The sequence below is a fragment of the Nycticebus coucang genome, chromosome 6 (assembly GCF_027406575.1).
Source record: "Nycticebus coucang isolate mNycCou1 chromosome 6, mNycCou1.pri, whole genome shotgun sequence".
NCBI classification, from domain to species: domain Eukaryota; kingdom Metazoa; phylum Chordata; class Mammalia; order Primates; family Lorisidae; genus Nycticebus; species Nycticebus coucang.
The window spans coordinates 114891318-114916545 of record NC_069785.1 but is presented as its reverse complement, the minus strand read 5'-3'; the positions used below and the strand labels follow the sequence as shown (position 1 = coordinate 114916545).

At 41.9% G+C, this 25228-nt stretch overlaps 2 protein-coding genes across 3 annotated transcripts in view; one reads left to right on the top strand and one right to left on the bottom strand.

Moving 5' to 3' along the window:
• FDX1 (ferredoxin 1) overlaps positions 1-20427 on the bottom strand; it is a 41513-nt gene extending 21086 nt beyond the window's left edge. For both annotated transcript variants that reach the window (XR_008380552.1, XM_053593166.1), the window contains exons 1-2: positions 20090-20427; positions 12422-12546 (exon numbers count right to left, since the gene is read on the bottom strand). Coding sequence is in view for 1 of the 2 variants with exons in the window: in XM_053593166.1 (XP_053449141.1) it covers positions 12422-12546; positions 20090-20274 (310 nt within the window). In the remaining variant the exon portion in view is untranslated. The remainder of the gene's footprint in view (positions 1-12421; positions 12547-20089) is intronic.
• On the top strand, positions 10220-10829 carry LOC128587232 (60S ribosomal protein L29-like). Its single transcript, XM_053593167.1, has one exon. It carries the CDS (start codon positions 10241-10243, stop codon positions 10718-10720), a length of 480 nt encoding a protein of 159 aa, XP_053449142.1. The 5' UTR covers positions 10220-10240; the 3' UTR covers positions 10721-10829.
• Positions 20428-25228: the final 4801 nt, after the last annotated feature.

Below are 25228 nucleotides of genomic sequence, written 5' to 3'. Positions count from 1 at the left end.
ACATACCACGGAGTGGAATTGCTAGATCATATGGTAATTCTGTATGTAACGTTTTTAGGAGACACCACGTTATTTCCAACAGTGTCTGTACCGTCTACACTCCCACCAGCAATGCACAGGGTTCCAGTGCTGCCTCCTTGCCAGCACTTGTCATCTCCTTTTTAGTAACAGTCATGCCTCATGGGCATGAAGAGCTATTTTATCGTGTATACAGATTATTTTTATATAATAAAATAGGCTAATACAATTATTTATAATACTATGTGTCAGATACTGTTATGAACAGAAATATTAATTCATTAAGTCATTACAAAAGTCCTTTGAGGTAAGTACTATTACCTTCATCAGATAATGAAAATGAGAAACAGGGAATTAAGGTAGTAAGTCACTATAGAAAAAACAATTAAAATATAGAAAAAAGTAGAAGGAAGATGAAAAATCCACAATCAGAGGCAGAGCAAGATGGCAGCTGAGTAACAGCTTCCTTGCATCGGGGCACCGTGAGTCTGGGGAGATAGGACTCCAGGTATCTCTGGCTGGTGGGATCTGCCTATCATCACCCCTGAGAGGATACAGGGAGTCAGCGAGAGACTTCTGGACCCCAAGAGGAGGACTAAAACAGTGGAAAACCGGCAAGTGGTCGCGTGTGTTCAACCCGTCTAAACCCGCCCGCAACTGTAAGTTCAGTAGCAGCGAGACTGCAAACCAGAAAGGCCTTACCTGAGAACTCTTCGGACTTGGCACTCAGCTGAACTGCCTTGGGGAGAGCCTGAGCGGGAGTGCGGAGAACTTTGGCCTTTGTCTAGGGCCCCAGTCTGAGCCGCTGAGCCAGATGGAGCTAATAGTGTTTGGCTCTGGGTCACAGGCAGCCATTGTGAGCGATCTGCCTCGGCAAGCTTCACCCTCAGGGTCGCAGAGCTAGAATTGGGTGGGAGCTGGTAACCCAGCGACCAAGTAGCCTAAGGGCGGGGTCTGAGCCGCCTTGCAGCCCTAACCCTCGGGGGCAGAGGGAGACCAGTTTTGGCACACAGGGTAAGTGGATAGCCACTTCAGCACTGATTCCAGCGACAAGCACTTCCCTGGGAAAGCTTCTGCTCAGCAAATTTACAAGTTCAAAGTGCCTTTTAAGTGGGCTGAAGAGAGATTTAGGGTGTCTACCTGCTGGGGTTTGAGAAACTAGCAGCCTCCAGTCGTATCAGAACTGTGATTAACATCTCATACCCCAGAAGACCACGTGTTGCCCAGACAATATTCAATAACATATACATACTGCTTTGTTTTTGGTTGTGTTTTTTTTTTTTGGATTGGTTGTTTTTTTTGTTTATTTTGATGTTGTTGATTGCTGTTTTGTTTTTTAAGTTCAACCTTTTCCATACAGATCCTTTTTCTTTCTCAATTTTTCTAGTTTACTTATAATTTCCCATTGCTGCCTATTTCAATAATTAGAACTTCATTTTTGTTAGTCTTTCTACAGCTATTATTTGGTTTTTCCAGCCAATTTTATCCCGTAAAGTTTTCTGTTTGCTTCTTTTGGTTTGATTTATAGCATTTTTGTCTTTCCTCTCTACTTGGTAGAGGTGGGGTACTATGTCTGATCAGGTTAGCAAAGAGCTGCTGACCTCAAGGGAACCACGCAACTGGGCACCCCCAGAAGGTGGTTTTTTTTTTAAGGTTGTATCAAAGTACCCTACTGTACACCTATATTGCTCTGGCTCCCTCTTTCTGTGCCTCTCTTCTTTTTGTCAATATTCCTTTTACCCATCCCCTCTCCTTTCTCTATTTTTCTTTTTTTTTTCTTATCACTCGGTCCTCCTTTCTTTCATCCCTTTTTTGCTCTTCAACCTTCTCACCCTTCTGGTCCTGTAACCCTTAGTCCACAGGCACGAGAACTTAAAGAGCAAGAGGAAGTGAAAGGAAAATTAGGGCAAGGAAACAGATAAAAGAAATCACTCATGAGGAACAATCAGCAGAAAACTCCAGGCAACATGAAGAACCAGTCCAGAACAACCCCGCCAAGGTAGCTACTGCAGAGGATTCCACCTATACAGAAATGTTAGGAATGACAGAAAGTGAATTTAGAATACACATGTTGAAAACAATGAAAGAAATGATGGAAACAATGAAGGAAACTGCTAATAAAGTGGAAAATAACCAAAAGGAAATTCAAAAACAGAATCAAATAAGAGATGAACGATATGAAGAATATAAAAAGGATATAGCAGAGCTGAAGGAAATGAAACAGTCAATCAGGGAACTTAAAGATGCAATGGAAAGTATCAGCAACATGTTAGACCATGCAGAAGAAAGAATTTCAGAGGTAGAAGACAAAGTTTTTGAGATAACTCAGATAGTAAAAGAGGCAGAAAAGAAGAGAGAGAAAGCAGAACGTTCACTGTCAGAATTATGGGACTTTATGAAGCGTTCCAACATACGAGTTATAGGAATTCCAGAAGGGGAAGAAGAATGCCCCAGAAGAATGGAAGCCATACTAGAGAATATTATAAAAGAAAATTTCCCAAATATCACCAAAGATTCTGACACACTGCTTTCAGAGGGATATCGGACCCCAGGTCGCCTCAACTCTAACCGAACTTCTCCAAGACACATTGTGATGAACCTGTCCAAAGTCAAGACCAAAGAAAAGATTCTGCAAGCTGCCAGGAGTAAGCGCCAGTTGACCTACAGGGGCAAATCCATCAGAGCGACCGCAGACTTCTCTAATGAAACTTTCCAAGCAAGAAGACAATGGTCATCTACCTTTAATCTACTTAAACAGAACAATTTACAGCCCAGAATTCTGTACCCTGCTAAGCTAAGCTTCAAAATTGACAGAGAAATCAAATCATTTACCGATATACAAACATAGAGGAAATTCGCCACAACAAGACCAGCTCTACAGGAAATACTTCAACCTGTTCTGCACACTGACCACCACAATGGATCAGCAGCAAAGTAAGAACTCAGAAATTAAAGGACAGAACCTAACCTCCACACTGATGCAAAAGATAAAACTAAGCAATGGACTCTCACCAAATAAGACGAATAGAATACTACCACACTTATCAATTATCTCAATAAATGTTAATGGCTTGAATTCCCCACTGAAGAGACATAGATTGGTTGACTGGATTAAAAAACACAAGCCATCCATTTGCTGTCTGCAAGAAACACACCTGGCTTCAAAAGACAAATTAAAGCTCCGAGTCAAGGGTTGGAAGACAATTTTTCAGGCAAATGGAATTCAGAAGAAAAGAGGAGTTGCAATCTTATTTTCAGATACATGTGGATTTAAAGCAACTAAAGTCAAAAAAGACAAAGATGGTCACTTTATATTGGTCAAGGGAAAAATACAACAAGAAGACATTTGAATTCTAAATATCTATGCACCCAATTTAAATGCTCACAGATTCTTGAAACAGACCTTACTCAGTCTGAGCAATATGATATCTGATAATACCATAGTAACAGGGGACCTTAACACTCCTCTTACAGAGCTGGACAGATCCTCTAAACAGAAATTAAACAAGGATATAAGAGATTTAAATGAGACCCTAGAACAACTGTGCTTGATAGACGCATATAGAACACTCCATCCCAAAGATAAAGAATATACATTCTTCTCATCACCCCATGGAACAATCTCCAAAATTGATCATATCCTGGGACACAAAACAAATATCAACAGAATCAAGAGAATTGAAATTTTACCTTGTATCTTCTCAGACCATAAGGCACTAAAGGTGGAACTCAACTCCAACAAAAATGCTCAACCCCACCCAAAGGCATGGAAATTAAACAATCTTCTGTTGAATAACAGATGGGTTCAGGAAGAAATAAAACAGGAAATCATTAACTTCCTTGAGTACAACAACACTGAAGACACAAGCTACCAAAACCTGTGGGATACTGCAAAAGCAGTTTTGAGAGGAAAATTCATCGCTTTAGATGAATTCGAAAAACAGAAAGAGAGCACATCAACAATCTCACAAGAGATCTTACGGAATTAGAAAAAGAAGAACAATCTAAGCCTGAACTCAGTGGAAGAAAAGAAATATCCAAAATCAAATCAGAGATCAATGAAATTGAAAACAAAAGAATCATTCAGAAAATTAATGAAACAAGGAGTTGGTGTTTTGAAAAAAATAAATAAAATAGATAAACCATTGGCCAGACTAATGAGGAATAGAAAAGTAAAATCTCTAGTAACCTCAATCAGAAATGATAAAGGGGAAATAACAACTGATCCCACAGAGATACAAGAGATCATCTCTGAATACTACCAGAAACTCTATGCCCAGAAATTTGACAATGTGAAAGAAATGGATCAATATTTGGAATCACACCCTCTCCCTAGACTCAGCCAGGAAGAAATAGAGCTCCCGAACAGACCAATTTCAAGCACTGAGATCAAAGAAACAACAAAAAATCTTCCAACCAAAAAATGCCCTGGTCCAGATGGCTTCACTCCAGAATTCTATCAAACCTTCAAGGAAGAGCTTATTCCTGTACTGCAGAAATCATTCCAAAAAATTGAGGAAGAAGGAATCTTCCCCAACACATTCTATGAAGCAAACATCACCCTGATACCAAAACCAGGAAAAGACCCAAACAAAAAGGAGAATTTCAGACCAATCTCACTCATGAATATAGACGCAAAAATTCTCAACAAAATCCTAGCCAATAGATTACAGCTTATCATCAAAAAAGTCATTCATCATGATCAAGTAGGCTTCATCCCAGGGATACAAGGCTGGTTTAACATACGCAAGTCTATAAACGTTATCCACCATATTAACAGAGGCAAAAATAAAGATCACATGATCCTCTCAATAGATGCAGAAAAAGCATTTGATAAAATCCAGCATCCTTTTCTAATTAGAACACTGAAGAGTATATGCATAGGTGGCACATTTCTAAAACTGATTGAAGCTATCTATGACAAACCCACAGCCAATATTTTACTGAATGGAGTAAAACTGAAAGCTTTTCCTCTTAGAACTGGAACCAGACAAGGTTGTCCTCTGTCACCTTTACTATTCAACGTAGTGCTGGAAGTTCTAGCCAATACAATTAGGCAAGACAAGGAAATAAAGGGAATCCAAATGGGAGCAGAGGAGGTCAAACTCTCCCTCTTTGCTGACGACATGATCTTATACTTAGAGAACCCCAAAGACTCAACCACAAGACTCCTACAAGTCATCAAAAAATACAGTAATGTTTCAGGATATAAAATCAATGTCCACAAGTCAGTAGCCTTTGTATACACCAATAACACTCAAGATGAGAAGCTAATTAAGGACACAACTCCCTTCACCATAGTTTCAAAGAAAATGAAATACCTAGGAGTATACCTAACGAAGGAGGTGAAGGACCTCTACAAAGAAAACTATGACATCCTCAGAAAGGAAATAGCAGAGGATATTAACAAATGGAAGAACATACCACATGCTCATGGATGGGAAGAATCAACATTGTTAAAATGTCTATACTTCCCAAAGCAATCTACCTATTCAATGCCATTCCTATCAAAATACCAACATCGTACTTTCAAGATTTGGAAAAAAATGATTCTGCATTTTGTATGGAACCGGAAAAAACCCCGTATAGCTAAGGCAGTTCTCTGTAACAAAAATAAAGCTGGGGGCATCAGCATACCAGATTTTAGTCTGTACTATAAAGCCATAGTGCTCAAGACAGCATGGTACTGGCACAAAAACAGAGACATAGACACTTGGAATCAAATTGAAAACCAAGAAATGAAACTAACATCTTACAACCACCTAATCTTCGGTAAACCAAACAAGAACATACCTTGGGGGAAAGACTCCCTATTCAATAAGTGGTGTTGGGAGAACTGGATGTCTGCATGTAAAAGACTGAAACTGGACCCACACCTTTCCCCACTCACAAAAATTGATTCAAGATGGATAAAGGACTTAAATTTAAGGCATGAAACAATAAAAATCCTCCAAGAAAGCATAGGACAAACACTGGAAGATATTGGCCTGGGGAAAGACTTCATGAAGAAGACTGCCATGGCAATTGCAACAACAACAAAAATAAACAAATGGGACTTCATTAAACTGAAAAGCTTCTGTACAGCTAAGGAGACAATAACCAAAGCAAAGAGACAACCTACACAATGGGAAAGGATATTTGCACATTTTCAATCAGACAAAAGCATGATAACTAGGATCTATAAAGAACTCAAATTAATCCACATGAAAAAAGCCAACAATCCCTTATATCAATGGGCAAGAGACATGAATAGAACTTTCTCTAAAGACGACAGACGAATGGCTAACAAACACATGAAAAAATGTTCATCATCTATATATTAGAGAAATGCAAATCAAAACAACCCTGAGATATCATCTAACCCCAGTGAGAATGGCCCACATCACAAAATCTCAAAACTGCAGATGCTGGCGTGGATGTGGAGAGAAGGGAACACTTTTACACTGCTGGTGGGATTGCAAACTAATACAACCTTTCTGGAAGGAAGTATGGAGAAACCTCAAAGCACTCAAGCTAGACCTCCCATTTGATCCTGCAATCCCATTACTGGGCATCTACCCAGAAGGAAAGAAATCCTTTTATCATAAGGACACTTGTACTAGACTGTTGATTGCAGCTCAATTTACAATCGCCAAAATGTGGAAACAGCCTAAATGCCCACCAACCCAGGAATGGATTAACAAGCTGTGGTATATGTATACCATGGAATACTATTCAGCCATTAAAAAAAATGGAGACTTTACATCCTTCGTATTAACCTGGATGGACGTGGAAGACATTATTCTTAGTAAAGCATCACAAGAATGGAGAAGCATGAATCCTATGTACTCAATTTTGATATGAGGACAATTAATGACAATTATGGTTATGGGGGGGGGAACAGAAAGAGGGAAGGAGGGAGGGGGTGGGGCCTTGGTGTGTGTCACACTTTATGGGGGCAAGACATGATTGCAAGAGGGACTTTACCTAACAATTGCAATCAGTGTAACCTGGCTTATTGTACCCTCAAAGAATCCCCAACAATAAAAAAAAAAAAAAGAAAAATCCACAGTCAGATCAAGGAGAGAAAACCAACATTACATGTTTAGATACCTTTCCTTTTAAGTATTTTCTTTCAATGAAAAATTGAAAAACTAAATACGCTGGGTATTCTTCAGTTATAAGCATCTACCTTTGTAATTACAAATTCATTGTGAACTTATTCATAATAGATGTACAGTTTCTTTGCTTTAGAAACACCATCAAGACTTAATCCCTATTGTTAGACAGATTGTTTCCTCTAGTTTTCTAAGTATGTTTCTGAAATAGATAACCTGTTTACATGGTTCTAAAATTTAAAAGTATAAAGTTTCATAAGGAAAATATCCTTCCTGCCTCTCCCTACCAACAGGTAATCAAACCACAGTTTTCTTTTTTACACACTATATCCCACTGTATTCATTGCACACGGGTTCCCTATTAATGGACAGCTGATTGTTTCAAATCTTTTTGCTCTTACAAGTATCTCTGCAGTAAACAGTCCGGTATACTTGCCCTTTCTAAAAGTGAGACTGAATCTGCAGAGAAATTTATAGAAATAGATTTGGGTGGATTACAGCCTCCACATTGGCCTCCCCAAAGCACAAAGATCGGCATTCTCAAAAGCAGGAACATTCACTGTTCTTCTGCGTACCCTTACACAGAATGGTTACGGCTTCCACATAGAGAGACGTGAGACATGCCAAGGACATCTCCACATGGTTTTCTTCCATTCTTCAAACATCCACAGTAGCTGATTTAATACCTTTGTATAGTAAGTCCAGCATCTGGACCTCCTCAGGGACTTTCTGCTTTTTTCCTGAGTAAGGGCCATACTTTTCTGGTACTTTGCACGTCTCAAACATTTTGTTGCAAAGTGGACATTTTAAGTAACCATGTGGAAACTTTGGCGCTCAGGAGCACTATCCCTCCCCTGGCCTTGCCATTGGTGCCGGCTTTTTGGCCTTTACGCTGCTATTTCTCTAGTACAGTGTTTTCAACCTTTTTTCTCCCAGCACACTTGAACCTATAAACTGACATTGCACACTTAGATTCTGTTGATCAAAAAAAGAATATACTTACTGTGCTTTGAACTTCTTTCAAAAATAACTTAATTAGTGATCTGTACAGATTTTCGCAGCACACCTCTCGTGGCATGCCCGGGTGCCCCAGCACGTGGGTAGAAATCACTGCTCCAGTGACTCTGTCTGGATCAATTCCCTAAAGTCTTGTGTTTTTTATAGGGTACAGCTGTGGAAGTCTCTGGTCAGCTTAATGGTCAGCTGAATGACTGGGCAGAGATTTTCTTCCATGTTTCGGACCAACAGGTTTTTGGCCAAGGGGCTCACTGTATGACCAGACACACCTTCAACATTCAGAAAGTTTATGACCTCACAGCCAGCCAGACATGGGTGACACGCACAGCCCTACCCCAGGTGCACAGATCCTCTATCTCCAGAGCATTTCAAAGTCCACTATGGACATCTCATTCCCAAGATCTTCCTTGCAAATTTCTGGCTAGGCTTTTGTTTGCCCCAATGGGTATCATAGACTCAGGAAGCTAAAATGTTAAACAATTACAGCTGATAATTTTAAACAGATATCCTGAAAGTGGAGCTTTTCCCACAGAGGAATCTCTTAGAAAGGTTAAATAACAACCAGCTCCCTCAACAGCCGGGTACTGTGGCAGACACCTGTAGTCCCAGCTATTTGGGAGGCTAAGGCAAGAGAATCTCTTAAGCCGAAGAGTTTGAGGTTGCTGTGAGCTGTGAAGCACAGTACTCTACTGAGGGCGACATAGTTAAGACTCTGTCTTAAAAAATAAATAATAAATAAAAATAAAAAATAATAGCCAGCTCCCTGGAATGGGGCTTTTTCAAGAAGCTGCAGGATGGGTCAAACAGCTGCAATGTTCTGGGGAATGAGACTTTTGAAGAGCTCAAACCCAATCAGCCCTTCCAGTCGTGGTTTTCACAGCGACTATCGTTACAAAGCCACTAGTTTTCAAGGCTTCTGTGAATCTGGAGAAGGGGAATGAGAGGAGGCCAAGTTAAAATGCCACAGACCCTGCTGTTCTTACCAAGGTGGGCACTGTGTCAAGCACTTGCCTCTGATAGACCCTTCATTCTTCAACGACCTCATGAGGTTAGAACTATTGTTACCTGATTTTACAGGATAGGAAATAGAGACCTGAAGAAATTAAACTAGCTTGTGCCAGGGCTCATGGCTACTAAGTGACAACATCAGTTAATGAATAATCATCTTATTCCAGAGTCTACTCTCAATTACTGTGCTATGTACAGTAGTTCCCCACATCCAGGGTATCACTTTGCACAGCTTCAATTACCCTCAGTCCCAGTCAATTACAGTCCAGTCCAAAAACAGTAAGTAAAAAATTCTAGAAAACAGTTTGGTAATTTGAAATCGCACCTGTTCTGAGCAGCTTAATGAAACCTCATGTCGTCCTGCTCTACCGTGCCACAGACGGGAGTCGCCCCTTTGTCCAGCATCTCTGTGCTGTCCTCACTACCCACCAGCTGGTCACTATTAGCTACCGACTATTATGGTGTCACAGTGCTTATGTTCACATAGTCCTTGTTTTATTTAATTACAGCCCTGAAGTGCAAGAGTAGTGATTTCTGGCAATGTCAGATATGCCAAAGAGAAACCAGAAAGTGCTTCCTTTAAGTGAAAAGGTGAAAATTTATCATAGGAAAAAAACATACAGAGTCCAGTGCTATCCAGGGTTTCAGGCTCCCATTAGAGTTCCTAGAACAAACGCCTTGTGGATAAGGAAGGACTAATATACCACCTTTCATTCAAGAAAGAACAATTCAGTGAAACTAAGTTTACTTAAAAGTGTAGCTAAGTCTGAACTCATATGAAGGTCATTTATATGTAAGTTTTATAGTATGTTATAAGTAAATTATCAACAGCTTGTGTCTGGAATCCCAGCACTTTGGGAGCCTGAGGTGGGAGCATCATTTGAGCCCAAGAATTCAAGGCTGCAGTGAGCTCTGATCGTGCCGCAGCTCTCCAGCCTGGGTGACAGACTCAGACCTATTTCTTTAAAAAAAAAAAAAAAAATTTACCAAGGACGTCTTTCACTAAATTAGCTGTTCTTAACTATGGCACGGATGTGAATCATACAAAGCTTTTAAGAATACGCCTGCAGGTAGGCGCTTCGGCCGTTGCGGGTTGCGACATGGCCAAGTCCAAGAACCACACCACACACAACCAGTCTCGAAAATGGCACAGAAATGGCATCAAGAAACCCCGATCACAAAGATATGAATCTCTTAAGGGGGTAGATCCCAAGTTCCTGAGGAACATGCGCTTTGCCAAGAAGCACAACAAGAAGGGCCTGAAGAAGATGCAGGCCAACAATGCCAAGGCCGTGAGTGCACGTGCTGAAGCTATAAAGGCCCTTATAAAGCCCAAGGAGGCTAAGACCAAGATTCCAAAGGGTGCCAGCCGTAAACTCAGTCGACTTGCCTACATCGCCCACCCCAAGCTTGGGAAGCGTGCTCGTGCACGCATTGCCAAGGGTCGCAGGCTCTGCCGGCCAAAGGCTAAGGCCAAGGATCAGACAAAGGCCCAATCTGCTGCTTCATCTGCAGCTCCAGCTTCAGTTCCAGCTCAGGCTCCCAAAGGTGCCCAGGCCCCCACGAAGGCTCCAGAGTAGAGGCACCTGTCTGCCATGAGGACAAAAGGACTGGTGTGACCTCTAGGCTGCTGTCTGTATGGGGCTGGGGTCCTCCTGTGCTATTTGTACAAATAAACTTGAGGCAGAAGCAGAAAAAAAAAAAAAAAAAAAAAAAAAAAGAATACGCCTGCAAAATTTCCCTCTTTACTTGTGCCATCTAGGATAGAACACAGATTTCTACACTTCAAAATTCTGTAAAGCAATTCTGAAACCTAATCCCAGCCAAAAACCACTGCATTAAACTACATGACTCCTTAAAATTAGGACTATATCAACTATTTCAATGTCTAATTTCTATAGTAGGTGTTCACATAGAAAAAACACTTCTTAGAGAAAACAGAACAGAAAATGGCAGGAGCTTAGGAGTCAGACCTAGGTGTGAACCTTAGCCCTCATTTGATGCATGAATGACTAGGAGAAAATTTCTCTGAACCTTAGTTTCTTCATCTATAAAATAAAGCAGAGGTCCTCAAACTTTTGAAACAGGGGGCCAGTTCACTGTCCCTCAGACCGTTGGAGGGCCGGACTACAGTTTAAAACAAAAAACTATGAACAAATTCCTATGCACACTGCACATATCTTATTTTGAAGTAAAAAAACAAAATGGGAAACAAATACAATCACACCACCTCATGTGGCCCGCAGGCCGCAGTTTGAGGACCCCTGAAATGGAGGGTTAAAAAAACCTAGAATACAGTGCACAAACACTACAGTTGTAATTACTCTAGAAGAAATTATATTTAAATATTCAGCAAATATTACTGAGTTCCAAGACTAAAAAAATTATACTCCAGGAAGTTATCTGAGTGATTAACAGTCTTTCAAGAACTTATAATCTAACAAAGGAGGGGGCATTCTCTGTGAAAAGGGAAACAGTTACGATAGTTAGAGAGCAAATTTACTGTATCACGAAAAATGAAGAGAAATTAATTCTTATCTAGAAATGGTTCTTACAAGTATAAAGTCCACTGTGCCTTGAATGAAGCAAAATTAGCTGTGCTTTTTGGACTTAATTCTGGTTAGCAGCTCTCAAACCCCACCGTGCATCAAAATCCCATGGACAGCTTGTAAACAAAGCACTGGGCAGCAGACTTTCTGACTCAGCAGGTCTGCAGGGGAAGTCTGAGACTCTGGAAATACTGCTGCTAATAATGGTTAAGGGAGCCCTCTCTGAGACCTACTATTCTAGACAGACAGTGCCTGAACAAAACAGCACGTGCCAAAGAACTGCAGAATGGCAGTGCTGGAACACAGGCTTTGTGTATGTGGTTAATATGGTTAGAAGTCTGGAAGTGAAAATTTTCTAAATAAAACACTCTAGGATCAGTTACCCTTCCTAGGAAGGTGAGCTGACGTTCAAAATTAAGATAAAACTATTTAATTACCTCTGTGATAAGATACTCTCTCTAACTTGGAATCTTTTAACTCTATTCCCTAATCCTAGCTTTGTATCACACAGGTAACCAGGAAGGTAATTAGGCCACAGTACATTTCTGGCCACATAGCTACTTAAATGTACAAAGAATAGAAAAAGTGTCACACTATTATTCTTAATAACACTAATACATGCTGAATTTTAATATTTTACATAGCATGCTATAGGTTAAAATTTAAAAAAAAAAAGGTTGAAATCTATTCAATAGTTTTGCTTATGAATTTTAAGAAATGTCCCATACTCACCAAAACCATCAATGTCTAGATTATTTTCAACCACAACATCCAGCAGAGAGTCACCAATTTTCCCTTTGGCTGTTATTGTTTCACCATCACGGTTTACAAAGTGGACTGTTACTTTATCTTCTGAGCTGGAAAAGAAAGTCCTTTAGTATTTTTGATAATTTCAAATATAACTTTAAATAATTGGCTTAAGAACCTGTAAGATCACAGTAATAGTGCACATGTGTATGAACGTGCTCTCTTACAATATTATCTTTTCTTTCCAAAGCAAGATACCGCAAATCAAAGAATTATCTCCCTGCCTACCAAGTGACAAGCTCAACTCCTTAAAGGAAATGGCAGACACCACCTGGTCAAGGCCCCGGGTGGGCTGCAGTTGTCTCTCATCAGTGGTCACTCAAAAAGTCTACTTTACTCTCACACAGCTGTGAAAAAACATGAACGTGTCCCTAAAAGTCTAGACAGGGCTGTGGCAAAGTGAGCTTTAGAAAAGCAAATCACTCCCATCAACAGGGCAACTGCTGTGCAGGCTCTGATTTGCTAATTTTCTGGGCATGTGAACAACTCATTTCAGTCCACACTATATACTCAAAAGTCAAAGGGACCAGAAAAATCTTTTCTTTTTATCTGTAGGAAGAAAAATAAAGGGTGGCGCCTGTGGCTCAGTGGGTAGGGCGCTGGCCCCATATACCGAGGGTGGTGGGTTCAAACCCAGCCCCAGCCAAACTGCAACGAAAAATAGCCAGGCGTTGTGGCAGGCTCCTGTGGTCCCAGCTACTCGGAAGGCTGAGACAAGAGACTCACCTAAGTCCAAGAGTTGGAGATGGCTGTGAGCTGTGATGCCACAGCACTCTACTAAGGGCAACATAGTAAGACTCTGTCTCAGGAAAACAAAAAAAGAAAGAAAAAGAAAACACCTCTTTGTGTGTTGTGTTTTGGGGGTGTTTGTTTTGTTTCTGTTTGTTTTTTGAGACAAGGTTTCACTGTGTTGCCTGAGCCAGAGTGCAGTAGTGTCATCATAGCTCACTACAACCTCCAAGTCTTAAGCTCAAGCATCCTCCTACTGCAGTCTTGGCGAGCAACACCACACCTGGCTAAGTTTTTCACTTTTTGTAGAAATGGGTTTTCATTATTGCTCAGGCTGGTTTCAAACTCCTAGGCTCAAGCAATCCTCTAGCCTCGGCCTCCCAAAGTGCTAGGATTACAAACATGAGCCACTAGGCCCAGCCACGTTTTAGAAGATATTACTTATCTTATAAAATTTCTTTCCCTTCTCACAAACATCTCTCCAAAATGTGAGGAGTGAAATTATACTATCAATTAGATCTGCAACTTCCACTATTTTAATTTTTACCTTATAATTGAAAAAGATGAACTTCAATTTAAACTACTTTCAATTTTCACTACTACCAACAGATCACAAGGGCCCATCAAATTTCACTTGATGTAAGTAAAACTCAGCAAGTGCTCAATATATGAATAGATTAATATAAAGAGGCCTTACAATTAAGTTCACAAACTTGCCACTATATGCTTCTGTTGGTGGCACTGTACAAACAACTCGGTAAGGTCTCACAGCTGCGTCTGTGTCAACATGTAGTGGTGTCTTATTGAGTGGTGTTCATTATTTTTGTCGTGTGCTTTTGTGTGCTGTTGTTACAATGTCAGAGCTTGAATTAGAGCAATGAACAAACACTAAATTTCTCATTAACTTGGCAAGAGTGGAAGTGAAATCAGAGATATGTTAGTCCAAGTTTATAGGGATTATTCCATGAAGGAAACGGCAGTGTACAAATGGAATGAATGTTTTTTCTGAGGGGAGAGAAATCATCACTGATGAAGGGAGGTCAGGGTGGTCAGTAACCAGCAGAACTGATGAAAAGAGTTTGCAAAAATTTGTCAAAGTACGCATCGAATCATCAGCCGACAGGTGAGAAGCCTAACAAACAAACAAACAAAAAAAACAACTAAACATTGACAGAGCAACAGTTAGGAAAATTTTAACTGAAAATTTTGGCCAACAACTCCTGCCCAGCTCACATGGCACTGTCTGTGAGGGAGCTGTCATCCAGTAAACAACTAACTGTATTGGAACGCCCTGAAGATAAATGAAATATTGAAAGGAAGACATTTTCATGACATTCGGGACTTCAGGGATAATGCAATGACAGCTCTGATGACCATTCCAGAAAAAGAGTTCCAAAACTGCCCTGAAGGGTAGACGAGGAGCTGGTGTTGACACACGGCTTCCCAAGAGGAGTACTTTGAAGCTGAGTATAGTGATGATATTCAGCAGTGAGGTATATAGCACTTTTTCTAGGATGAGTTCATGAACTTAATTGTCAGGCCTCCTGAAATAATGTGTTTGTACACTATGGAGTAATGTGGAGCCTTTAAAAAAAATGGTGAGGCTCAGAGCTTGTAGCTCAAGCGGCTATGGCACCAGTCACATACACCAGAGCTGGCGGGTTTGAATCCAGCCCGGGTCTGCCGAACAACAATGACGGCTACAACCAAAAAATAGCTAAGCATTGTGGCAGGTGCCTGTAGTCCCAGCTACTTGGGAGGCTGAGGCAAGAGAAACACTTAAGCCCAGGAGTTGGAGGTTGCTGTGAGCTGTGATGCCACGGCACTCTACCCCGGGCGATAGCTTTAGGCTGTCTCAAAAAAATAAAATCAATAAATAAAAAAATGGTGATCTAGTATCTTTTGTAATGACATCTATGGGACTGGAAACCATTCCTCTAATAAAGAATGTTAAAGCAAACACCACATGTGTTTGTGGGACTAGTGGATCAACGCTGTGTGCACATACCTATGTAAGACTCAACAGAAATCGTGTAGGTGGAAGGGAGAGGAGGGAGTTGGTAAAGTCACACCTAACTAGTATAATGTAATGTACGCTTTCTGGGTGAAGGGCACACTTCCTAACCTTGACCCAAAATACACAAAAGCAAATTTATATAACCAAAACAGGTGTACCCCTGTGATATTCTAAAATTTTAAAAAATTTAAGAAGATAAGGATTGGCCAGAAATATCGTCTAAGTGAACAGGACATACCTGCCTGGTGAGTCCTGTGATTATGCTATTCAGAGTGGTGCCCTAGGCCCAGGGACCACCGCTTAGGTCACGGGTACAGAATGTTTAGAAAACTGATCTGAGGGCGGCACCTGTGGCTCAGCAGGTAGGGCGCTGGTCCCATATGCTGGAGGTGGCGGGTTCAAACCCAGCCCCGGCCAAATTAAAAAAAAAAAAAAAAAGAAAACTGATCTGACCCGGAAGTCACCAGAATATTGCCTTAAGGTGTTATGTGGAGTGTCTGAAATAACCGAGAGCTGGGAGTTGATTAAACTTATAGAGCATACCGTGTGATTATTAGGGATCCTGTTTGCTCTTAAGTGTTGGTCACTTTGGCAAAATTTTGTCTGAGATTTACTTTCATGGTAACATAGCATTTGGGTGCAAAGTTATAGTGAGAGTTGCCCAGCCCTCCCATACTTCAGCAATTGCAGGTAACTACCGAAAAGCCTAAATAGACAGAATAATCAACTGTTGATACCCAAGAAAATTATTGACTATTATATATTCATAATGTCTCCACTTTACTAAATAATCTTATTTATGTTAAAACCTTTTGTTAGTTAATTCTCTTTTCTTTGTGCAAAATTAAATCTTTTGCAAGAGAATTTTCGTTTCCAAAAAAAAAGAAAGAACCATAAAAAATGATAACTTCAGAGCTAAAAAAAATTCAAAACTGGATAATGTCCTCTCTGATATTACAACACTGAATAAAAAGTGAATTCCATTAATTAAAAATTATCAAAAGTATACATATAAGAATGTCTCTCAAAAGGGCCTGGGCCCTCCAACTTCTTTTCGTAGCAAAAAAACACTTTAAAGCAAGTATTCCCAAACAGTACTCGTGATCCATTTTTTTCAAGGAAGAATGGCCGAGAATCAAGACACCCTGGAGACAGAAGACAAAACACAAACTAAGCAAGGGTATAGAAGACACTGACCTGAGAGGTATGCAGAAGGCAGAATGAAAGTTCTTGTTTCGTTTTGTTTTGGGGGTTTTTTTGTTGAATGTTGAATGCCCTGCCGTCACAGCAACCTCAAACTCTTGGGCTTAAGCGATTTGCCTTCCCAGCAGCTGGGACTACAGGCGTCCACCACAATGACCAACGATTTTTTTTGTTGCAGTTTCTGTTTTGTATTTTTTTGTTGCAGTTGTCATTGTTCACCCCGCCGGATGAGCCTCAATGTATGTGGCTAGCACCGTTACCACTGTGCTACGGGTACCCAGCCAGAATGAAAGGTTTTTTGTTTTGGGGGGTTTTTTATTTATTTATTTTTTTATTAAATCATAACTGTGTACATTGATATGATCATGGGGAATCATTCACTAGCTTCACAGGGCGTTTGACACACTTTCATCACACTGGTTAACATAGCCTTCCTGGCCTTCTCTCAGTTACTGTGCCAAGACACTTACATTCCACATTTACCAAGAGAATGAAAGGTTTTAATGACCTATCTGTACCACCTATATAAGGTAAATTGAGAAAGAGGAAAGAAGTAAGGTTGATTTCCAGCTCAGGCAATTAGGTGGTACAGTTTAACCTAGGGTTAAGAGAGGAGAAGGAGCTTTGGGGAAAGCAGAAATGACTGTAAGTTCAGACATGCTTAACTTAATAATGTAAAGTGTCAGATAAGAATGTCCAGAAGCTGAGTCCAAGACCAGCAGGGAACTCCACAGATTTGACATCAATAAATGCCTGTTAGCTAGAGCAACAGAAAGAATTCCATCATTTATACACACTACTGAAAGCCACAAGTTGTTTAGGACTGCTGTTAAAGATGGACAGCTCCAGGAAAAACTGCAGAATTAAGAGTATTAACAGGCTCGGTACCCATAGCACAGTGATTACAGTGCCAGCCACATGCACCCAGGGTGGCGGGTTTGAACCCAGTCTGGGCCAGCTAAACAACAAGGACAACTGCAACAACAAAAAACAGCTGGGCGTTGTGGCGGGCAACTATAGTCCCAGCTACTTGGGAGGCTGAGGCAAGAGAATCGCTTAAGCCCAAGAGTTTGAGGTTGCTGTGAACTGTGATGCCACAGCACTCTACTGAGGGTGACATAGTGAAACTCTGTCTCAAAAAAAGAAAAATAAATATGATGATTCTAAATCATCTATCACTACCAGTTAATCAGCCATCATCATAAACAACTATTTTCTGCATATGTTAGCCTTTCACTTACCTTCTTACCTTTACCATTCACCCCATTTAACCACAGCACACATTTTAACCAAGCTGTCAGGGGTTGCCATAATACCCACAGTCAAAGCAGGCTCTGACAGGAACGAGTGACAGCTGCTGATGCCTACCCAAGTGCAGCCTCAGGCCCCGGGAAAGGGCCCTATGGAGGATTCCCTACTTCCATACCCATCTTACCTCTTCCAATAAACTATAGGCTCAAGAATTATCAACCATTCCAGTGCTCAAAAAACAAACAAAAACTACTGGAGTTCTACTCCTAGTTCTACCATCTACTTATATGAAAATTTTATTCCGATTTTTCTACCCTCCCTGCATTCTAGATAGGATTGTCTTAAGAGTCAAGTGAAATATGCGAAATCCCTTTGCAACCTAAATCACTGCAAAGCACCAAGGACTGTGTCTGGGATTTTAAGAGCAAAAGGAGTTTTTCGACTCTCAGTTACTGATAGTTGATCTAATCGTTAAACAATGTCAAAACAAAAGCTTCTGGAATGGCTCTATCCAATAGAACTTTGCACAGTAACAAAAATGTTCTCCAAATATTTGCCCTCTCCAATACAGAAGCTACTAGTCATGCCCAAATCCTGAGTACCTGAACTGTGGCCAGTGTCACTGGGACACCGAATCTTTCATTTTATTTAACTTTAATTATCTTAAACTCTGTTATCTTAAACTTAAAGCTCTATGTGGCTAGTGCCTGCCATATTGCACAGCGCAAGTCTTGGATAAGCACAGGTGGAATAGTTGCAGCTCCAAAGTTTGTGATAGGAAGTATGAGGCCATGGTCAGAAACCATGCCAATGAAGGGCAAGGCAGGACTGTGAAAGAATAGAACAGAAGTGCTCACCCTCCCCCCCCCCCCGTTTTTTTTTTTTGCAGTTTTTGGCCAGAGCCAGGTTTAAACCCACCACCTCCGGCATATAGGGCCATAGTTCTACTCCTTTGAGCCACAGGTGCCGCCCCAGAAGTGCTCCCCTTTAAAGCAAGGTGACATATCCAAATCCAAACAATAAATCTGGGGAAGATAATTTCCATTTACAAAAACATTCATGTTCCCTTAAAGACTAGTTACACAAATACGTTCAATATCTGTCCCAATTTATCTAGTTTTTTCAAAATGCTCCCCTGGGAGAAAGCAAGGCAGCCTCACAGAAAGGCAAGGAAGTGCAGGGGAAATAGGAACAAAAATCTGGCTTGCCAGTTTGATGAAAATATTTCAAATGGTATATAAAACCAGCACATTGTACCCCATCATTGCATTAATGTACACAGTTTTGATTTAATTAAAAAAAGAAAGAAATCTGGCTTGCCTACTCTATGGCTTCCTTCGTGCAAGAGAATCTTATTGAGCATAACAGGATTAAGGCGGAAAGATAAATCCTAGACTCTGTTCCAGGGACCTTCTCAATAAGAAACTCAAAAAGGCAACATTAAAATCCAACACACACTCCCTCCGTTCTTCCTTCCTGCTACACTTGTAAAGAGCTGTTGGGAGATCCACATTATGTAAATCTCCACTATGTTGCCATACTCTGAAATTGTGAGTACATTTTATCTCTAGTGACACCGTGTCTTTGGAAAACAAATACGCCCAAGAATACGAAACGTCAACGCATTTGGGGGAACACTTTCCACATCTCTTTCGACATTTAACACAAAACCCTCTTTGCCGCCCTGCTGACAGGTGGCATTTATTGGCCCAGCACTATCTACCAGGCACAAGACCATCTGGATCTCGCCTGTTACCTCATTTATTCTTCCGAAAACCCTCCGAGGCCTACACTATTGTTATCCCCCATGTGATTCCTCATATTTTAAAATGGGGAAATGGACATTTCCAGGGACTGAGGGTTAGACAGTACGTGCAGGAGTCCAGTTTAAAGTCCAGCCTCACCCACTCCAAAGATTTTCAACCCTTTAACAACGAGAAGAGCACACAGCGCAGCACAGAAAATGGAGTGTATTCTACGAGGACACTATCTGATTTTAAAAAAAAAAAACACTGGGGACGGAGTGTGCTAGCACTGTAGGACAAAGGCCCAGAACTAAAACGCCATCAGGAGCATCAGGCCGGAACAATTGGAGCATGTAGAAAGGTCACTGCGGGCTGCGAGCAGCGCAGAGCCAGATTCCAGGCACCCCGCAAGGTCGATCTGCCGCAGTGACATGCCAGCTTTCCCGAGGGCAGCGGAGGCGTCGGGAATGGAGCTCACGGGGTCCGGGGCCGGGTCTCCCGCTAGGCCTGGAGGCTCAAAAAGGAAACTCCGCTGTGCAACTAAAGGGAGGCAGCTACGCCGCCGAGCCGCCGTGGGGCGCCGCGAAAGGCGCGCGGAGGCAGCGGCTCCAGAGGAGCCCGGCCCGCCCGCGCAGCCCCACGCCTTACCTGCTCCGCGCCGGCGCGGACAAGCTCAGCGGCCGGCTCGCCCGCGCGCTCCTGCCCGGCCCCCGGCTCCCCGGCAGGCCGCCCACTCCCGAGCGGGGCCCCGCGAGGAGCCGCCACCGGCGGGCCGAGCCGCCCAGGGCCGCGCAGGCGGCCCGCAGGAGCCGGGCGCCCCCCGCGGTGGCCATAGCCCGAGCCCAGCTGGCTGACTACCCGCGGCGACGCGAGAGGCTGGCGAGTGCCGGCGTACCGCGGCGCCGGGCGGACGGAGAGGGGCGCGCAGCAGCAGACGATACCCAGGCCCTGCTCCGAGCACAGCCGCGGTCTCGGCGCCCCTTCCGGTTGACTTATAAGCCCGGGCCGGCCGCGCGCAGCCCCGCCCCGCCGGTGCCCACGCCCCCCGGACCCGGCCTTCAGTCCGGGGGCGGGGCCAAGCTTTGTTTTACCTGCTGACCACATTTTGTCATAAGCTTGATGCCTTGCTAGCGTCTGCGGTTGCCACACAAGAAGAAAAAATGTAAAAGATAAGTTGAAGGTCTGCTGGAGAGATACAGTGGAGAGATATAATAAACGCCGTCGGTAAACTACAACTCTTCGTTCTATTCCGCCCTCCCCCTTAAAAAAAAAGTGTAGGAAATTGATTATTCGTGTACACAGTTAGAAGGCAGGAACTTTAGAAAACCTCTGAATGCCAATACACATTATACGCAAAAATATATATAAGATTATAAATAATCACAAAAATGAAAAGACTTGGGGCCGGTACAGAAGGCAGATAACAGGCTTGGACTGGCAAATAAATGCCCGTTGGTATAGTATGAAATCCATAAGTCTTGGGAAATTTTTTGATGAACTGAAATTTATAAAAGACTTCACAAAAACAGGTGAATTGTAAAATACACCTTATCGTGGTTAATACATGGTGGAAAAAACGTGGGGGTTGAGGTCATAAATAGTAATGTTCAAATCCAAGGTCTGCCACTTAGGAGATCCGGAACCTTGAAAAAAAATTACTCTCTTAGAGGATCAGAGTTTCCGTAACTCTTGAATACAGATAAGATGTTCCATCTTTCAGGGCCATTCTGAGGGTTAGACCAACTAACGCACATTCACAGCGCGTCACAAAGTGAATCATAAGACTTGTGGGCCTCACTCCGTAAGAGCCTCTTAAAGAGCCTGAAGGCCGAAGTAGGTAGGTATTGCAAATATGCTACTCAAGATAAAAGAACATTCAGAACAAGAAAATAGAGACCTGAGTGAAGTCTCTGTGGGAACATACGATGTTAATCTTTGGATAAAGAGAAAGGCATTCCAGTTGGAAAGGACCCAACAAACCTTGAAAAGTAACTCTGAAGAGGAGGTTGTGAGAGAACAGTGAACTTACAAAAAAAAAAAAAAAAATCAAATCTCCGACGTCAGATGAATTAGTTGTAGGAAGAGAATTAGAAAAAGAAAGTGAAGATTGTTCCCATCTGCTCTCATCCCTCCTGTGGCAAATGCAGTTTCAACTCAGTAATGGCACTTAAGCCATTTTAGTAGGGTTGTTCTTTGTACACATAGAGTAGCCATTTGTATAGTTCATCTTTTAACCCCCCCACAGTACCACACAAAGGGTCTTCAACGTACAAAAAGTTCAGTATTTGTGGATAAATTGATGTTGTAACTTCATTAGTAATCATCAGAATTCATTAAGCACATGCACAGGGATTAGAGATGGGAAAATGTTCTCCGGATTTTCAAAGCTGGGTGAAGGCTAAATCCAAAGATTACAGCTATCAATATTCAGCAGAATTGCAGAGGAGATTTATAAACATATGGTCATGAATACAGATAAAGCAACCTCAAATTACTGAGGGCACGAGGTATAGTATTTCCTTATCTATAAAACCCCCATCCCTCCATCTTTTACCCCTGTCAAAATCCATCTTTTTTTTTTAAGCCTGCTCATATTGCCATAACAAAATACTGCACAGACTGAGTAATTTATAAAGAACAGAAATTTCTTTTCTCACAATTCAAGACTCTGGGAAGTCCATGATCAAAGCACCAGTGGGTTTGGTGTCTTATGGGGTCCAGTCTCTGATTCCAAGATGCCATCTTTGTGCTGTGTCTTCACAGGAGGGAGGGGGGAAGACAAAAGGCCCAAGCTTCCTCCAGCCGTTTTATAAAGCTATGAATCCCATTTGTAAGGGTAGAGCCTTCATGGTCTACTTACCTTCTAGAAGCTTCACCTCTTCATTCTGTTGCACTAGGGGCTAAGACTCAACATGACTTTCTTTTTTTTTTTTTTTTTTTGCCTCTGAGGCCAATGGCAATCTTTTTTTCTTTTTTTATTGTTGGGGATTCATTGAGGGTACAATAAGCCAGGTTACACTGATTGCAATTGTTAGGTAAAGTCCCTCTTGCAATCAACAAGACTTTCAGAGGGGACAAACAGTGGAATGACAACACCCTTCTCAAATACCATCCTTCCCATGAAGCCACCATGCCTGTCCATCCCAACAGATTATTTTATCTTCTGCTGAACACTTAAAACGTTTCTTTATTCTCAAAACTTACATCCAAAAGACCAAAAATCACTTCGTAACAAAGATATTTGCACAAGATTGTTCATTGCAGTCAATTCATAATTAGCAAGTCACGGAAGAAGCCAAGTGCCCATCGACCCATGAATGGATGAATAAATTGTAGAAAATTTAATGATTTTTAAATTAATAAATTTTAAAAAGATGGAGAGTTTACCTCTTTTATGTTTATATGGATGGAGCTGGAAAATATTCTTAGTAAAGCATCTCAAGAACAGAAGAAAAAGTATCCAATGTACTCAATACTTTTATGAAACCGATTTATAATTACTCACATTTTCTTATGAAAGATCGATCACAACTATGGCCTAGGATGAAGGGAAAGAAGTAAAGGGGGATGGGATGGGAGGGGAGGGGGGAGATTCGGTAGAGGGTGGGTAAACAGTGGGACCACACCTATGGAGCATATTGTAAGGGTACAAGTCAAATCTACCAAGTATAGAACATAAATGTCTTAACATAATAATTAAGTAAATGAGGTAAAAGCTATATAATAAGTTTGGTGTAACCATTCCAAGTTGTAAAAAAAAAAATCAACACATTGTACCCAACAAAAGCATAAATGTATTCATGATCTATGTGTATATGACTTAATAAAAGGGAAAAAAAAACTTATTGCATCCATTGTTTCAAATGCAATAATGTCCATGAAATGGCTTTGTGAAGTATAAAGTGCCACAAAAAGTCAATGTTCATCGAACACCTACTCTTCCTGGTACTTTCTACTCTGTCTCACATAATTGGTGTAGCTCATCTAGACTTAGGCTTCCAAAGGGTAGGAATGCAGGGATGCTGTCTTATTCATTATCATTCATACCCCCAGCACCGAGCAGCCATTTAATATTTTAGAAACTTTCACAATTTTTTATCTCATTGAATTATCACAGCAACTCTGAGGAGTAGATATGCCTTCAATCAAAAGATATGTCTTGACATCATTTCGGTGTGTGGCTAATTGTGTGAGTGCTGGAACAAAATAGCAGTGAACAAAACAATCCCTGCTCTCTTATTTTACAGGTGAGGAAACTGATGCCCACTGTAATTGTGACTGTCTTAGAAATGTAACATACTGCTATTAAATAGATCCAAAATTCAAATCTAGATGTTTTGAAGCCAAAGTCTAAGGCATATGCACAGGAAATTATCATTTCATTATTGTGGGGAAGAAATCCTTGGGACTCTGACTAGAGTACAACTGTCTTGGGAGACAGCTAGTGAGAGAAAGCAGATCAGAGACCAAATGGCATGGTCACAGCAACCCCCTCCCCACATTTCTGGAATGCTTTACAGCCTGTATTCTTGGGAAACATCAGAGTCTCCTAGCGGGGGTCTGGGCAAACCCTAGAGATAAGGCCCTGGTGTGAGATTAACACCTTTGCGGTCCCTGACACAGCATCATTCACTCTATAGAAGAGAGATGACTTCCCTGGCCTCTCACAGCCCCAGCCAGATTCCAACTGCACCAAGACAAGTCTCTGGAAACAGAGAGCAAGCTGACTCCTGGTCAAGCTCCATTCTGCTTTTTCTAATAAAGCCTTTCTTTAATCCCTGGACTGAACAGTTTACCAGGGTGCGACCCTCACCTGGATCCTAACCCTAAACCTCTCATCTTTATGGTGCATTGGCCGGGAAAGGAGGCAGTGAGACCAGTCCAGGGACCATCCCAGACCTTGCCGCAGCCCTCCTAAAGACCACTACTTCGTACTAATTCATTAGGATTGGGTAAATTGGAGGAAGGGGCTTCTCCCCCTCCTCCAGGGTCTCCCATTTCTCCTCTGTTCATTCACTCCTCCAAAAATCCTAATCCTAGTGCTAGGTTGAGATTTCCCCCGGGATGTGGGATTACTGTCCCTATTCTGCCTCTCCCCATGTCCCCCTGCATCTTCCCTCTGGGATGCTGAGGGACAGGGACAGGACTCCATCCTCCCCTCCAGCTCCCCCAGTGACTGGGAACGCCTGCCTCCCTGCTGGTGGGCCTCCACCCCATTTCTCTTCTCCTTACTGTACACCGTGGGCAGTTGCTGTTCAGTTCCCTCCCTCCTTGAGACCTGCCGCTGGGAAGTCTCCCCCCAAACCTAGGCAGCCTGGGTTTAAAAGAAGACATCAAACCCCTTCTGCAGTACTGCTTGGTGCCAATACCAAGCAGACAATGGAAACCGATTGTCACTTTCAATTTAAACATTCTCAGAGATCTTGAGAATTTTATAACCCACAAGGGCAAGTGCTCTGGAGTCCTCTATCTTCAACCTTTCTTCTTCTGATGGAGTTGTCCTTCACCCTGCCAGACCTGAGCCATCTTTCAGATTCTCCTTCTCAAGGAGCCGCAGCCACCCCAGCCTTCCACTTCCAACTGTGACTTTGACCTTACAGGCCATTCTGCCCCCTACTTATGTATCCCCACCTCTCAAACCCTCCGCCTTTGCTCAGTCCCCAACTCCTACATCCCTCCACCTCTCCATCAGGCTCCTTTTCTCCTCCACTCACGGGGACTGACCCATTCTTTCTTTAGAACATACTATGCTTTAATCCTTCATAAACTTGGTTTCTTTTCCCACTC

Excerpts from the sequence above, each read along its gene's own strand:
- LOC128587232 (XM_053593167.1), top strand. The coding sequence starts at position 10,241 with ATGGCCAAGTCCAAGAACCACACCACACACAACCAGTCTCGAAAATGG.